Source organism: Urocitellus parryii, chromosome 11, assembly GCF_045843805.1.
Source record: "Urocitellus parryii isolate mUroPar1 chromosome 11, mUroPar1.hap1, whole genome shotgun sequence".
NCBI lineage: Eukaryota > Metazoa > Chordata > Mammalia > Rodentia > Sciuridae > Urocitellus > Urocitellus parryii.
In genome coordinates, this window is record NC_135541.1 from 42,241,633 (window position 1) to 42,259,582 (window position 17,950).

The window sequence follows — 17,950 nt, forward strand, 5'->3', positions numbered from 1 at the left end:
CAAGAATCAAATAGACCACAACACAATAATTATGGGTGACTTCAACACACCGCTCTCTCCATTGGATAGATCCACCAGACAAAAGCTGAATAAAGAAAATATAGAACTCAATAACATAATCAATAACCTAGACTTAACCGACATATATAGAATACATCAACCATCATCAAGTGGACACACGTTCTTCTCAGCAGCACATGGATCCTTCTCAAAGATAGACCATATATTATGCCATAGGGCAACTCTTAGTAAATATAAAGGTGTGGAGATAATACCATGCATCTTATCTGATCATAATGGAATGAAACTGGAAATCAATGATAAAAGAAGGAAGGAAAAATCCTGCATCACCTGGAAAATGAACAATATGTTACTGAATGATCAATGGGTTACAGAAGAAATAAAGGAGGAAATCAAAAAATTCTTAGAGATAAATGAAAATACAGACACAACATATCGAAATCTATGGGACACAATGAAAGCAGTTTTAAGAGGAAAATTCATTGCCTGGATTTCATTCTTCAATTAAAGAAAAAACCAACAAATAAATGAACTCACACTTCATCTCAAAAACATAGAAAAGGAAGAGCAAAACAACAGCAAATGTAGTAGAAGGCAAGAAATAATTAAAATCAGAGCAGAAATCAACGATATTGAAACAAAAAAAAATTGAAAAAATTGATAAAACTAAAAGTTGGTTCTTTGAAAAAATAAATAAGATCGACAGACCCTTAGCCATGCTAACGAAGAGAAGAAGAGAGATAACTCAAATTACTAACATACGGGATGAAAAAGGTAATATCACAACGGACACTTCAGAAATACAGAAGATAATTAGAAATTATTTTGAAACCCTATATTCCAATAAAATAGAAGATAGTGAAGATATTGAAATATTTCTTAAGTCATATGATTTGCCCAGATTGAGTCAGGAAGATACACACAATTTAAACAGACCTATAACAAAGCAGGAAATAGAAGAAGCCATCAAAAGACTACCAACTAAGAAAAGCCCTGGACCGGATGGATACAACAGAGTTTTACAAAACCTTCAAAGAAGAATTAATACCAATACTTTTCAAGTTATTTCAAGAAATAGAAAAAGAAGGAGATCTTCCAAATTCATTCTATGATCCCGAAACCAGACAAAGACACTTCAAAGAAAGAAAACTAGAGACCAATACCTCTAATGAACTTAGATGCAAAAATCCTCAATAAAATCCTGGCGAATCGAATACAAAAGCATATCAAAAAAAATTGTGCACCATGATCAAGTAGGATTCATCCCTGGGATGCAAGGCTGGTTCAATATACGGAAATCAATAAATGTTATTCACTACATCAATAGACTTAACGATAAGAACCACATGATCATCTCGATAGATGCAGAAAAAGCATTCGACAAAGTACAACATTCCTTTATGTTCAAAACACTAGAAAAACTAGGGATAACAGGAACTTACCTCAACATCGTAAAAGCTATATATGCTAAGCCTCAGGCTAGCATCATTCTGAATGGAGAAAAACTGAAGGCATTCCCTCTAAAATCTGGAACAAGACAGGGATGCCCTCTCTCACCACTTCTATTCAATTTAGTTCTTGAAATACTAGCCAGAGCAGTTAGACAGACAAAAGAAATTAAAGGCATAAAATAGGAAAAGAAGAACTTAAATTATCACTATTTGAGAATGATATGATACTATCTCTAACAGACCCAAAAGGGTCTACAAAGAAACTACTAGAACTAATAAATGAATTCAGCAAAGTGGCAGGATATAAAATCAACACCCATAAATCAAAGGCATTCCTGTATATCAGTGACAAAACTTCTGAAATGGAAATGAGGACAACCACCTCATTCACAATATCCTCAAAAAAATAAAATAAAATACTTGGGAATCAACCTAACAAAAGAGGTGAAAGATTTATAAAATGAAAACTACAGAACCCTAAAGAGAGAAATAGAAGAAGACCTTAGTAGATGGAAAAATATACCCTGTTCATGGATAGTAAGAACTAACATCATCAAAATGGCGATATTACCCAAGTTCTCTATAGGTTTAATGCAGCGCCAATCAAAATCCCAAGGACATTTCTTGTAGAAATAGATAAAGCAATTATGAAATTCATATGGAAAAACAAAAGACCCAGAATAGCAAAAGCAATTCTAAGCAGGAAGTGTGAATCAGGTGGTATAGTGATACCAGATTTCAAACTATACTACAGAGCAATAGTAACAAAAACAGCATGGTACTGGTACCAAAACAGGTGGGTGGAACAATGGTACAGAATAGAGGACACAGAGACCAATCCACAAAATTACAACTTTCTTATATTTGATAAAGGGGCTAAAAGCATGCAATGGAGGAAGGATAGTATCTTCAACAAATTGTGCTGGAAAATTGGAAATCCATATGCAACAAAATGAAACTGAATCCCTTTCTCTCGCCATGCACAAAAGTTAACTCAAAATGGATCAAAGAGCTTGATATCAAATCAGAGACTCTGTGTCTGATAGAAGAAAAGGTTGGCTCCGATCTACATATTGTTGGGTCGGGCCCCAAATTCCTTAATAGGATGCCCTTAGCACAAGAGTTAATAACAAGAATAAACAAATGGGACTTACTCAAATTAAAAAGTTTTTTCTCAGCAAGAGAAACAATAAGAGAGGTAAATAGGGAGACTACATCCTGGGAACAAATTTTTACTCCTCATAATTCAGATAGAGCCCTAATATCCAGGGTATACAAAGAACTCAAAAAATTAAACAATAAGAAAACAAATAACCCAATCAACAAATGGGCCAAAGACCTGAACAGACACTTCTCAGAGGAGGACATACAATCAATCAACAAGTACATGAAAAAATGCTCACCATCTCTAGCAGTCAGAGAAATGCAAATCAAAACCACCCTAAGATACCATCTCACTCCAGTAAGATTGGCAGTCATTATGAAGTCAAACAACAACAAGTGCTGGCGAGGATGTGGGGAAAAGGGTACTCTTGTACATTGCTAGTGGGACTGCAAATTGGTGCGGCCAATTTGGAAAGCAGTATGGAGATTCCTGGGAAAGCTGGGAATGGAACCACCATGTGACCCAGCTATTGCCCTTCTCGGACTATTTCCTGAAGACCTTAAAAGAGCGTACTACAGGGATACTGCCACATGGATGTTCATAGCAGCACAATTCACAATAGCTAGACTGTGGAACCAACCCAGATGCCCTTCAATAGATGAAAGGATAAAAAAATATGGCATTTATACACAATGGAGTATTAAGCAGCACTAAAAAATGACAAAATCATGGAATTTGCAGGGAAATGGATGGTATTAGAGCAGATTATACTAAGTGAAGCAAGCCAATCCCTAAAAAACAAATGCCAAATGTCTTCTTTGATATAATGAGAGCAACTAAGAACAGAGTAGGGAGGAAAAGCAGGAGGAAAAGATTAACATTAAAGAGACACAGGAGGTGGGAGGGAAAGGGAGAGAAAAGGGAATGGAAATGTAAGGAGACCCTCATTGTTATACAAAATTACATATAAGAAGTTGTGAGGGGAATGGGGAAAAAAACAAGGAGAGAAATGAATTACAGTACATGGGGTAGAGAGAGAAGATGAGAGGGGAGGGGAGGGGGATAGTAGAGGATAGGAAAGGTAGCAGAATACAATAGTCATTAATATGGCATCATATAAAAGTGTGGATGTGTAACCGATGTGATTCTGCAATCTTTATTTGGGGTAAAAATGGGAGTTCATAACCCCCTTGAATATAATGTATGAAATATGATATGTCAAGAGCTTTGTAATGTTTTGAACAACCAATAAAAAAAAAGAATGGAAGAATAAATACACATATGACATTGTAACTCTTTGCTGGACCCCATTACAAAATCAGTTGGCCTCATTGTTTTCCCCTAGACCTAGAGCTTCATGCACACATGGAGTTTAACACTTATCCTACCTGTACTCCTCATATTCCTCTCTAAAAAGTAACAAATGTGTGCATGCTCAAGACTGAACCACCTCCCAGCGATTTCTATCTTTCCCTGCTCACCCAGCCAGCTTCTCCTCAACCCTGAGCCATGTGGCCAGGAGGCACCATGTGTCCTGGGCCAGGCACACTAGCTGCCATTCTCACCTTGGACTTCTGGGTAGAGGGCCATGTAAAGCAGACCCCAGCGCAGTGTTGTAGAAGTTGTCTCAGTTCCAGCAAAGAAGAGGTCCAGGGTACTGCAGATGAGGTTCTCTTCATCGAAACTTGAAGCATTCTTGTCTGTGTACTAGAAGGACAGTTATTTGTTGATTTATTCAGAGGACTTGTGGTTGCCAAAAAACACTGGGGTTTCATTCAAAGGAAAGAATTGGAAGGAAAAGTCCTCAGAAGAAATGACTTTCTCCTAAGGGGAAAGTCCCTCCTTAGAGGGCCGCAGTATCATTAACATTGTCTGCAATGGGGCCTGAGAGAAGGGGTAGGTACCTGGAAGTGCTGGAAACTTTTTAGATAGTAGTGGATAAAAATCAAAACAACCACATTTTTTATGCCTGTAATTCAAGAGAAGCTATTAGTACAGTGGAAAGAGAATGGCTATGAATGAGACAGACTTGGCTTCCAATATCAACCCCATCACTCATTAGATCACTTATTAGCTATATGACCTAGGATAAGTTATTTAACATCTCTGTACTTCCGTTTCCTGCTTTATCAAATGGGAGTAAGAAGCATGCCTTAAGATGGCATAATAATTATGTGGTATGCAAAAGGGATATAGCAAATACTCAATGAATGTTTGTGCCGATACCAGAAAGTATAAACTGAATTGCACATTTATCATATCTTGACATTCGGCTTTTGTAGTTTAAACCTCATAGATTCCATCAACTGTTCCTTATAACACTCCATCATCTTTTCTACCTTCTTCTTGAAAGCTTGTTTTTCAACATTGCTGTTAATGTCAATGGTCACACACCTGTACACCATCTAGCAGATAAAGTCTCCTCCTCTACGGAAGAGATGGGGTACATCTCTTTTATTTGTTTATGCTTAAGCTGAGGAGTCATCCTTGACTTTTCCTTTCTCTCTAGCCACTCTGGCAGGCATTCAAATTTTAATTCCAAAATTAAAATTAATATTAATTTTATGAATATTTTCCCAATAAGGTGAAATAAGAGCTAAGATGGAAAGAAATTCACCATTCTGCCCCCTCCAGATATAGGAATACATGATCTGATTAGTCAAAGATTATAACATTGATTCAGTGATGTACATTAGCCACAGGACCACCACGTTCAAGGCCTGTATCCACTTAGGGTTTTTTTCCTGATTCTTGTCAGAAAAGTTGGAAAGTGGGTGAGAAGAGGAGGGAGTAGGAGCCCCACTCAGACCTTAAGGTTAAAATCTGGTATCCAGTTCAGCTTTACTTGTATTCTCTGCAGAGACAGCTGAGAGGAGGAGTAGGTTACTGGCCAGATCATCTAAAACAGAGCTTTGAAGCTCAATTTCTCTTTTCCCTTGTGTATATAGCTCCTTCAGGTACAGGTAGGGGAAGGTGATGGGGATGAAAAGGGAGTATTGGGGCATTTTCAGGGCCTAAAACCAAACGCCATTAAACTTCTGTCTTTATTTCAAAGTGCGTCATCATCCTGAGTAATTTTTACTCACCTATGATGAGGTCACAGGGACCAACTGTGTAGGGCTTATAGGCCAGAGAAATTATGCCAGATTTTATCAAGGATAGTGGAAAGCCATTGAAGGATTGAAAGGTAAGGAATCAAACTGTTAAATGATACCCCAGCAGCTCTGTGGAAAATAGGCTGGGAATAGGGTTAAGAGTGGAATAGGGTTAAGATTAAATGATACCCCAGGGATTAATCAAGGATTAATGCATCCATATAAAATTGAACCATCATTGAACCATTATTGAACCATGATTGAATCATGATCCCAAAAGATGACAACATATAGCAAAAGGGACTTTGCAGATGTGATTTAACCTAAGGGTTTTGAGTTAGGAATATTGTCCTGTATTACCCTTACACGATGGAGAGAAGAAGATCAAAGTCAGAGAGAGAAAGTGTAAAGATAGAAGCAGGGAGACAAGAGAGGAGAGATGATGCTACCCTGGTGCTAAACATGCAGGAAGGAAGCACAAACCAAAGCCTCTGGAAGCTGGGCAAGCCATGGAAAACAAGTCTTAGAGACTACATAGGATCTAAGCTGGCCAACACCTTGACTTTAGCCCAGTGAAACTGCAGTTTGACTTCTGTCATTCAGAACTGGACTTTTAGCATTCAGAACAGTAAGAAAACAAACAACACATCTGTACCATCTTAAGCCACTGAATTTGTGGTAACTTCTTATAGCTGCTATTGGAAACTAATATACAGTTATTTGTTCTTTAAGAAAAAAAATCAAAGGAGACAAATTCGTTTTCCTCACCTTCACAATTTCCTTGAGGTAAGCATCGATAAAGTCTCTTGACTCATCAGGATTCCAGTCTTTCCTGTGTTTTTCAACTTCATGAGAAACAAACAATTTCAGCTTTTCCCAGTTCCTGAAGACAGTTTGATGAGGTCCAGGGAGGAATTTCATTATCCATGGAAAGACATTGTAGAGCTAATGGCAAAAAAACAGAATGATCATGGAGACAGCATGGGGCCACTTTTGCACTTTTGGGGACAGTCTTCTCTTTCCATCTCTTTTATTTGCTTATGCTTAAGCTGAGGAGTCATCCTTGTCTTCTCCTTTCTCTCTAGCCAGTCTGGTAGGCATTCAACCCTCCACACACTTTTCATCAGTCCAAGTACTTGCCATCCCACAAGAAACCACCACTGTTCTCCTACCCAAATGCTGCCATAGCTTTCAGCAATTTCCTTATTCCACTCTTAACCCTGTTCCCAGACTATTTTTCACAGAGCTGCTAGAGTATCATTTAACAGTTGGATTCCTTACCTTTCAATCCTCCAATGGCTTTCCACTATCCTTGATAAAGTCTGGCATAATTTCTCTGGCCTATAAGCCCTACACAGTTGGTCCCTGCGACCTCACCACCTCCTTTCTATCCCTCCCTGCCACTTTCTACTGGACAGTCCAACCACAGAGGATTAATGCATCCATACAAAATGCTTCCAGAGAAAAGGAAAAAGTAGTTTTGAAGAAATAGCAAACACATTTCTAGCTGACTCTCCCTGGCACCAGTGCAAACCTAGAGGATGCTGAAATAATATTTTGAGTATATAAAGAGAAAAGAGTCAAACTTCTTTAAATATTTAATTTAAGAAAAATAAAGTATCATAAGTTTGTTTAATACACTTGCTGCCTTGGCACTCATTCAATTTGACATGAGTCACATAAAACCTCATTTTACCACAGCCTTTGGCCTAGTTAAACTTCTCCTTCCTTTGTGATAATAATACATTTTGCTTATTCTTCATATCACTGGTCCCATGGCAACACATCCCATAGCTGCTGACCATGAAATAAACATAATGGTTAATACTGGAGTCATTTAAAATGCTTCCATCTAGAGCCTAAGAGTGTTTTCTTTAAGCTAGCAATTGACCACCCCCAGGAAAGCTTGAGAGACCACCAAGGCCTTTAATGAAGGCTTGGTCTCACAGGTTCTGTCTCTGTCTCTCTCTCTATCTCTCCACCCACTGGTTGAGACCCTCCCATTCCCAGAGCTCCCATCTGTCTTTGTGGGCCCTCTCACTCTCAGGATTTAGGAGTAGTATCTTGCTTCTTTTATTTCATGAGCCTGCTATACTTTGTCTTACCTGATCAGCCCTAAACCTAACTCTCCTGCTGGTCAGGGTTCTCCTAGGAAAGGGTTGTCTTGGCTCATGGTCATTCTCTTGATAGAAATCTCAAGACCAAGATAGAGGAAATCACAGTGTAAAGATCTTTTTGAATCCAAAAGAATTTACCATCAATTGATCTCCACTAAATGAAATACAGGAGGGGGCTTTAAATCCAAGATAGGATGATAAAAATAGAAACTGATAAATATATAGGTAAATATAAGCAGACATTGCATGAAACAATAATGATCATGTACTCTCCAGTTAAAAAAAGAACAAACTAAAATACATGATGACAGTGACCTAAAGGAGTGACAAGAGGTGTGTTCTGAAGATCATGTATTATTTCGGCAGAGCACAAAGATATTAATCTCAGATGCAGGCAGTTAATTGTGCTTATTAAAAATTTTAGGGTAATGAGTAATATAATAATATTAAAAATTTTAAGGCAAAGACTAAAGAAATAGAAAAAATCTTAATCTTCTAAATGAATATAGGAAAAAGTAAAATATATTTAATAATAATGAGTCAAAACAGAAGAAAAATAGAAGCCATAAAGAGATGAATTAGTTTTCATTTGACAATAAATTTGAAAAAAGAAACTAAGTGCTTCAATAAAAAGAAAAATATTGTCGAATTGGGTACAAAATTTATATTCATTGTTATGCTGTTTAAAAAGAAAACATCTAAAATATAAGGGCCTAGAGAAGTAGAATATACTATATAGTATATACTGTATACTATATATATATATATATATATATATATAGTATCCATATATATAGTATATATATATATATACTATATATATATATATATATATATATATATATATATATATATAGTATCAAGTGCTGATGGTTATGTAAATAGTGTGAAATCTTTAGTTATCTTTTATGCCCAGATACATATTCAAGACAAATGAGTGAGTGTGTCCACATGAACACTAGTAAAAGAATATTGGTTGCAGCTCTATTCATAATATGAAAGTTGGAAAATGCTCAAATTTGTTCAAAAATAGCAAATAGATTAACAAACAGGGGCACATTCAATACAAGGCAAAGCTAGTCTGCATTAAAAAAAAAAAAAAGAAGAAGAAGAAGAAGAAAAAGAAAAGCAACCAAATCAGGCGAATCTTAAAACAACACACCAGGAGAGAAACTGCACTCAGAAGGGTGCTTGAGGCAGGAAGGAAATGGATATTTTGGAAGTAACATGGACAGGAGAGATTCAAAGGCAAGGGCAATGGCAATGTGTTCTCTTGAAAAAGAACAACATAGGTGCGTAAGTGTGTGTCTTGTATAATTTTGAACTCTGCAGGAATCTTAGAAATGTTTCTTGCATTTAGTAAATTTTCAACATTATTAAAGACACTAAAGCCAAAAAGCTGATTTCAAATAAATCAAATAAATTTTTGTTAAATTAATTTTAAAATGTTACATTTCAATTAAAAAACAAAAAGAAGAAGAATCTATGTGTATACGAGATCAGCCCCAATGGCCTTAACCAGCATATAGAAGATGACTGCTTACTTGACAGAATCTCGAAGCTTCCAGAAACGTGACCTCATCCAGTAACTTCAGCAGCTCCTGGAACTGAGCATTCTGGTACTCAAAGCGCTCCCCAAAGGTGATAGAGCAAATGATGTTTGAAACTGCATTGTTGATCTTGAAGTGAGGGTTGAAAGGCTGTCCTGGAGGTAGAGAAAGGTAGAGAGTTCTTCAAAATCATTGGTTTCTTCCTGTTTTCTACAGGAGTCTATTCTAGCTGACACAGATATACCTACTAGAGAATCCTAGAGGAGGTGCTGGCCACAGCCCCCTATATGGGGTCTGTGACACAGCAAGGATACAGTCAATGCCAGGAGGGTTGAACTGATAACCAGGACTTAAATACCATTATATGTTTAATGCTTGTCTTTGCGCACTGAATTCTAGCACTCCTTGAAAGAAGTGTCTTGGTATTTGTTTCCTATTGTATCCTCAGAGCCTAGGACAGTGCTGGTCATAGGGCAAGCATTTAGGCACTTAAAAAGTATCTATCCAGTGAATGCATAGGCCACAGGCTCCTGTAATGCTCTTGTGAAATGCTCACCATTCTCCTCTTTGATTGCCTCAACAAGGTGGTAGGCCTCCTCCTGGATACGTTCCTCCAGGCTCTTCCTTCCTAAACCAAAGTTCCTTAATGTTGTCAGAGTGAACCTTCTTTGTTCCTTCCATATTTGGCCATTAGACATGATCAATCCTAGGGGAAAAAAGCCAATATTATGGTATTCTGATTCTACTATGCAAATATCTGGCAAATTGTATGGAAATGTGTATCAGATGGAAAAGAGGAGGGACATTAAGACACCTGAATATTATTCAGAGAAATAAGACCTAAAGTAATGAACACAATGGCTAACATTTATTGATTACTTACAACATCAGGTACTTTAGTGTTTTTATGTATTAGTAATTTAACACTCATAGAAGCTCTATGGGTTAGATACAATTATTGCCCTCCCCTCCTCTGCCCTCCCCTGAATTTTTCTGAATGGGAATAAGGGATAAAGTCAATTTTGCAAGGTCATATAGTAATCAGTTAACCAGGTTCTCAAATTCAAGTCTCCCTGATTCTAAAACTCATGCTTTAATCAGTAGCCACATAAGTACAGTTCAGTAGTTATGGCAAGCTAAGTACCAAGAATGCACTCAGAGATAAGTCAAAGTCCATAATTATTAGAAGGCAAAGAAAGGAAGTGTGACCTTAAAAGATGAAGGAATCATTCAACAAAGCAAGAGACCAGTGAGTATTCCACACAGAAAGAACAGCATAGGAGAAGGGGCAAAAACATCCTGTTGTGTGCAAAAGACCACCATCCATTTCACTATACAGGCAATGCCATGCGCCCTTCCACTTCCCCATGGCTACTCCTCAACTTCTTGTGATACCTGGCTTTGGCTCTGTTGTGGGAAACAAGACTGGTGGAGAAGCAGCAAGCAATACTCAGAGAGGAGAACTCCAAACTCTATTTTATGTTGGTGTGTCCAGAGGAAAACAAAACTCCAAATTCTGAGCCCTGATCCACAGTTTCTCATAACATTTATTCATGATTTCATGTCTTCTTAGACCTATCCTATCATTGGGGCTTTTTTCTCTTAAAATTTTTCCTAATCTACTCTGCTAAAGGACCTGTGCAGGGTTTCTAACATGCTCACAGAAACAGGTAGGAAAAAAGGGCTCTTTTGATAGGGGGTAGTCAGATCCCTAGGGCAGTTATTTACAATTCAAAAGGTTAATCAACCCATGGTGAATTAGGCTTCCAAGAGAAAGGCTGAGAGAGGGGAGAGCAACTGACCCTTCCCCAGTCATAGTTTTCTTACCATAACATTTTAAAAAATATATTTTAGATGTGTAGACCTTTATTATTTTATTCATTTACTTATACGTAGTGCTGAGAATTGAACCCAGTGCCTCACACATTCTGAGCCACAGCCTCAGCCCCTCTTAGCATAACATTTTTATAATTAAGTTCACAACCAGGTCTGGTTTTGCCATCACAGCTTCACCAACCTAATGAAATGTCCATCCTTGCCGTCAGTCCAGGACTATTTTTCAACCTCATTTCACTTGATCTTTTAGCAGCATGAGATGCTTATTTAATTGCACACTCATTTCTGGTGGAGTCCAGGGTATACGCTTCCATATTTTCTTCTTAATACCCTTCAAGAAACTTCTTATATCTTTTTCTGTTTCATCTTCTATCAAATCTTTTTTTTTAATTTATTTATTTATTTATTTATTTATTTTATTTTTTTTTATTGTTGGTCGTTCAAAACATTACATAGTTCTTAATACATCATATTTCACAATTTGATTCAAGTGGGTTATGAACTCCCAATTATACCCCATATACAGATTGCTGAATCACATCAGTTACCCTTCCATTGATTGACAAATTGCCTTTCTAGTGTCTGATGTATTCTGCTGTCTGTCCTATTCTCTACTATCCCCCCTCCCCTCCCCTCCCCTCCCCTCCCTTCCCCTCCCCTTTTCTCTCTCTACCCCTTCTACTGTAAATCATTTCTTCGACTTGTATTATCTTGTCTTACCCCTCCTTTCCTCTTATATGTCCTTATGTATAACCCTGAGGATCGCCTTCCATTTCCATGCGATTTCCCTTCTCAATCCCTTTCCCTCCCACCTCTCATCCTTGTTTAATGTACAACTTCTTCTCAAGCTCTTCGTCCCTACCCTGTCCTTGTTTACTCCCCTTATATCAAAGGGGTCATTTGGTATTTGTTTTTAAAAGATTGACTAGCTTCACTTAGCATAATCTGCTCTAATGCCATCCATTTCCCTCCAAATTCTATGATTTTGTCATTTTTTAATGCAGAGTAATACTCCATTGTGTATAAATGCCACATTTTTTTTTATCCATTCATCTATTGAAGGGCATCTAGGCTGATTCCACAATCTTGCTATCGTGAATTGTGCTGCTATGAACATCGATGTAGCAGTGTCCCTGTAGCATGCTCTTATTAGGTCTTTAGGGAATAGACCGAGAAGGGGAATAAGAGAATAAGAGCTAGGTCAAATGGTGGTTCCATTCCCAGCTTTCCGAGAAATCTCCATACTGCTTTCCAAATTGGCTGCACCAATTTGCAGTCCCACCAGCAATGAACAAGAGTGCCCTTTTCCCCGCATCCTCTCCAGCACTTATTGTTGTTTGACTTCCTAATGGCTGCCAATCTTACTGGAGTGAGATGGTATCTTAGGGTAGTTTTGATTTGCATTTCTCTGACTGCTAGAGATGGTGAGCATTTTTTCATGTACTTATTGATTGATTGCATGTCCTCCTCTGAGAAGTGTCTGTTCAGGTCCTTGGCCCATTTATTGATTGGGTTATTTGTAATCTTATTGTCTAATTTTTTGAGTTCTTTGTATATTCTGGTTATTAGGGCTCTATCTGAAGTGTGTGGAGTAAAGATTTGTTCCCAGGATGTAGGCTCCCTGTTTATCTCTCTTATTGTTTCTTTTGCTGAGAAAAAACTTTTTAGTTTGAGTAAGTCCCATTTGTTGATTCTAGTTGTTAACTCTTGCGCTATGGGTGTCCTATTGAGGAATTTGGGGCCCGATCCCACAGTATGTAGATCATAACCAACTTTTTTTTCTATCAGATGCCGTGTCTCTGATGTAATATCAAGCTCCTTGATCCATTTTGAGTTAACTTTTGTGCATGGTGAGAGATAGGGATTCAGCTTCTTTTTGATGCAAATGGATTTCCAGTTTTCCCAGCACCATTTGTTGAAGATGCTATCCTTCCTCCATTGCCTGCTTTTAGCCCCTTTATCAAATATAAGATAGTTGTAGTTTTGTGGATTGGTTACTGTGTCCTCTATTCTGTACCATTGGTCCACCCGCCTGTTTTGGTACCAGTACCATGCTGTTTTTGTAACTATTGCTCTGTAGTATAGTTTGAAGTCTGGAATCGCTATACTGCCCGATTCACACTTCCTGCTTAGCATTGTTTTTGCTATTCTGGGTCTTTTATTATTCCATATGAATTTCATGATTCTTTTATCTATTTCTACAAGAAATGCTGTTGGGATTTTGATTGGCATTGCATTGAACTTATAGAGAACTTTTGGTAATATCGCCATTTTGATGATGTTGGTTCTGCCTATCCATGAGCAGGGTATATTTTTCCATCTTCTAAGGTCTTCTTCTATATCTTTCTTTAGTGTTCTGTAATTTTCATTGTATAAATCTTTCACCCCTTTTGTTAGGTTGATTCCCAAGTATTTTATTTTTGGGGGGGATATTGTGAACGGAGTAGTTTTCCTCATTTCCGTTTCAGAGGATTTGTCGCTGATATACAAAAATGCCTTTGATTTATGTGTGTTGATTTTATATCCTGCCACTTTGCTGAATTCATTTATTAGCTCTAATAGCTTCTTTGTAGACCCTTTTGCGTCTGCTAGGTATAGAATCATATCATCTGCAAACAGTGATAATTTAAGTTCTTCTTTTCCTATTTTTATGCCTTTAATTTCTTTCGTCTGTCTAATTGCTCTGGCCAGTGTTTCGAGGACTATGTTGAACAGAAGTGGTGAGAGAGGGCATCCCTGTCTTGTACCAGATCTTAGAGGGAATGCCTTCAATTTTTCTCCATTCAGAATGATGCTGGCCTGTGGCTTATCATAGATTGCTTTTACAATGTTGAGGTATGATCCTGTTATCCCTAATTTTTCTAGAGTTTTGAACATAAGGGGATGCTGTACTTTGTCGAATGCTTTTTCTGCATCTATTGAGATGATCATATGGTTTTTATTTTTAAGTCTATTGATGTGGTGAATAACATTTATTATTTTCCGTATATTGAACCAGCCTTGCATCCCAGGGATGAATCCTACTTGATCATGGTGTATAATTTTTTTGATATGTATTTGAATCCGATTCGCCAGAATTTTGTTGAGGATTTTTGCGTCAAGGTTCATTAGAGATATTGGTCTGTAGTTTTCTTTCTTTGAAGTGTCTTTGTCTGGTTTCGGAATCAAGGTGATGTTGGCCTCATAGAATGAATTTAGAAGTTCTCCCTCTTTTTCTATTTCCTGAAATAGCTTGAAAAGTATTGGTGTTAGTTCCTCTTTAAAGGTTTTGTAAAACTCTGCTGTATACCCATCCGGTCCTGGGCTTTTCTTAGTTGGTAGTCTTTTGATGGTTTCTTCTATTTCCTCTATTGTTATTGGTCTGTTTAGGTTGTCAATATCCTCCTGACTCAATCTGGGCAGATCATAAGACTTAAGGAATTTATCTATGCCTTCACTATCTTCTATTTTATTGGAGTATAAGGATTCAAAATAATTTCTGATTATCTTCTGTATTTCTGAAGTGTCTGTTGTGATATTGCATTTTTCATCCCGTATGCTAGTAATTTGGGTTCTCTCTCTTCTTCTCTTCGTTAGCATGGCTAAGGGTCTGTCAATTTTATTTATTTTTTCAAAGAATCAGCTTTTAGTTTTGTCAATTTTTTCAATTGTTTCTTTTGTTTCAATTTCATTAATTTCAGCTCTGATTTTAATTATTTCTTGCCTTCTACTTCTTTTGCTGTTGTTTTGCTCTTCTTTTTCTAGGATTTTGAGATGAAGTATGAGATCATTTATTTGTTGGTTTTTTCTTTTTTTGAGGAATGAACTCCAAGCAATGAATTTTCCTCTTAGAACTGCTTTCAATGTGTCCCATAGATTCCGATATGTTGTGTCTGTGTTTTCATTTAACTCCAGGAAGTTTTTAATTTCCTCCTTAATGTCTTCTAAAACCCATTGATCACTCAGCAACCTATTGTTCATTCTCCAAGTGATGCTTGATTTTTCCTTCCTTCTTGTATCATTGATTTTCAGTTTCATTCCATTATGATCAGATAAGATGCATGGTATTATCTCTACCCCTTTATATTGTCTAAGAGTTGCCCTGTGACATAATATATGGTCTATTTTTGAGAAGGTTCCATGTGCTGCTGAGAAAAAAGTGTAACTACTTGATGTTGGGTGGTATAGTCTATATATGTCAATTAAGTCTAGGTTGTTAATTGTGTTATTGAGTTCTATAGTTTCCTTATTTAACTTTTGTTTGGAAGATCTGTCCAGTGGTGAGAGAGGTGTGTTGAAGTCTCCCATGATTATTGTATGGTGGTCTATTAGACTCTTGAACTTGAGAAGAGTTTGCTTGATGAACACAGCTGCACCATTATTTGGGGCATATATATTTATGATTGTTATGTCTTGTTGGTGTATGGTTCCCTTGAGCAGTATGAAGTGTCCTTCTTTGTCCCTTTTGATTAACTTTGGCTTGAAATCTATTTTAGTAGATATGAGTATGGACACTCCTGCTTGTTTCCGCAGTCCATATGAGTGATATGATTTTTCCCAACCTTTCACCTTCAGTCTATGAATATCTTTTCCTATCAGATGCGTCTCCTGTAGACAGCATATTGTTGGGTCTTGTTTTGTGATCCATTCTACTAGCCTGTGTCTCTTAATTGGTGAGTTTAAGCAATTAACATTTAGGGTTATTATTGAGATATGGTTTGTTCTTCTATCCATATTTGTTTATTGATGTTACTAAACCTGATTTGTTATCCTCTTTGACTACTTTCCCCCCTTTACTGTCCTACCTCCCATTGTTGGTTTTCAATGTTATTTTCCATTTCCTCTTCCTGTAATGTTTTGCCAAGGATTTTTTGAAGAGATGGTTTTCTAGCTGCGAATTCTTTTAACTTTTGTTTATCGTGGAAGGTTTTAATTTCATCTTCTAATCTGAAGCTTAATTTCGCCGGATACACGATTCTTGGTTGGAACCCATTTTCTTTCAGTGTTTGAAATATGTTATTCCAGGATCTTCTAGCTTTCAGAGTCTGTGTTGAGAGATCAGCTGTTATCCTGATTGGTTTACCCCTAAATGTAATCTGCTTTCTTTCTCTTGCAGCTTTTAAAATTCTCTCCTTATTCTGTATGTTGGACATTTTCATTATAATGTGTCTAGGTGTGGATCTCTTATGATTTTGCACATTCGGCGTCCTGTAGGCTTCTAGGATTTGGGAATCTGTCTCATTCTTCAAGTCTGGGAAGTTTTCTCGTATTATTTCACTGAATAGACTTTTTATTCCTTTGGTTTGGAGCTCTGTGCCTTCCTGTATCCCAATGACTCTTAAATTTGGTCTTTTGATATTATCCCATAATTCTTGGATGTTCTGCTCATGGTTTCTTAGCAGACTTGCTGAGCTGTCTATGTTCTTTTCCAGTTGAAATACTTTGTCTTCATTGTCTGATGTTCTCTCTTCTAAGTGATCTACTCTGCTGGTAGTATTCTCAATTGAGTTTTTAAGTTGGTTTATTGTTTCCTGCATTTCTAGAATTTCTATTTGTTTGTTTTTTATTACCTCTATCTCCCTGTGAAATTGATCTTTTACTTCCTGGATTTGTTTGTCAATGTGATCTTTCATTGTCTGATTTTGCTGTCTCATGTCTTCCTTGAGACTCCAGATCATCTGAAGCATATAAATCCTGATCTCTTTATCTGACATTCCATCTGTTGCAGCTATTACCTCTTCTAAAGTTGAGTTGACCTGCATTGCTTGTGGTCCATTCTTTCCTTGTCTTTTCATACTGCTCGCGTTTCTTTCTGCTTGGTGCAACTGTTGTGTTTTTGAAATTTACCCCCTATTTCTTTATGTTGCTCTTGTATAGTTGGGAAGTCTCCCTTGCAGGGCGGGTATTGGCTGTGCTCCTCCTCTAATTATGGTGGTCTGTCTACCCCGCTGATCGGTCGCAGGTCTGCCCCCACTGCGGGCACGGGTGGTGGCTTTGCTCTGCTCCCACTCCAATTGTGGTAACGTAACTACCATGCCCTGGGGTCGTTGGTCCTGATCTGGATGTGGGTGGTGGCTCTGCTGGGCCCCCACTCCAATTGGTGTGACGAGTCTACCGTGCTGGCAGACCTCTAGGCCGGTGGGTCGTAGTTCTGCACAGCCCCCACTCCCAATGGGGGTACCTGACTACCTCTCCAACGGGTCGCTGAGCCCCCTCCGGACCCGGGCGGCGACCCTGCTCCACCCCCACTCCAACCAGTGTGACGCGACTGCCTCAGTGTTACGTGTCCACCACGCTGGCAAGCTACCTGGCCTGTCTTGCCAGTTGGCGGCAGGTCTGCCTGCCCTGCTTGCTCGGATGTCAGCTCTGCACAGCCTCTACTCCAAATGAGGTTACTTGGCTACCGCGCCGCGGAATCGCTGGTCCTATTCTAGGCGTGGGCGGCTGCTCTCTTCAGCCCCAGCTGCGTTTGGGGTGTCATGGTACCATGCCGGCGGGTCACTTGGCCTGCTCTGGGCGCAGGTGAAAGCTCCACTCTGCCCCTCCAGCACCCCGCCGGACCCTGATTGAGAAACAGTCACTGCCGGTTCCCTAGCCTTGGGCCAAAGCATCTTAGGTAGCCGGAACCCTGCCTCTCCGATCCTGATACACTCTCCGCTGGGAGCTGGCTCCAGGGAGCGACCCCACGGGTTCACCAGCCCCAGGCCAAAACTGTTCCGGGAGTCAGAACCCAGTCGCCCCAAGCTCAGCGCACGCTCCACTTGGAGCTGGCCTCCAATGGCAGTCTCCGCAGTTT

General features: G+C 38.5%; 1 protein-coding gene across 3 annotated transcripts in view; it reads right to left on the reverse strand.

The window, feature by feature from the left end:
- Positions 1-17,950, reverse strand: part of LOC113178324 (cytochrome P450 2J2-like) — a 54,751-nt gene that overhangs the window by 18,238 nt on the left and 18,563 nt on the right. For 2 of the 3 annotated variants that reach the window (XM_077803713.1, XM_077803714.1), the window contains 4 exons: positions 9,896-10,045; positions 9,334-9,494; positions 6,441-6,617; positions 4,143-4,284 (listed from right to left, as the gene is read on the reverse strand). In XM_077803713.1, the coding sequence (XP_077659839.1) occupies positions 4,143-4,284; positions 6,441-6,617; positions 9,334-9,494; positions 9,896-10,045 (630 nt within the window). Of the gene's footprint in view, positions 1-4,142; positions 4,285-6,440; positions 6,618-9,333; positions 9,495-9,895; positions 10,046-10,734; positions 10,778-17,950 lie in introns of those variants that run through there. The other variant, XM_077803715.1, reaches the window with a different exon arrangement.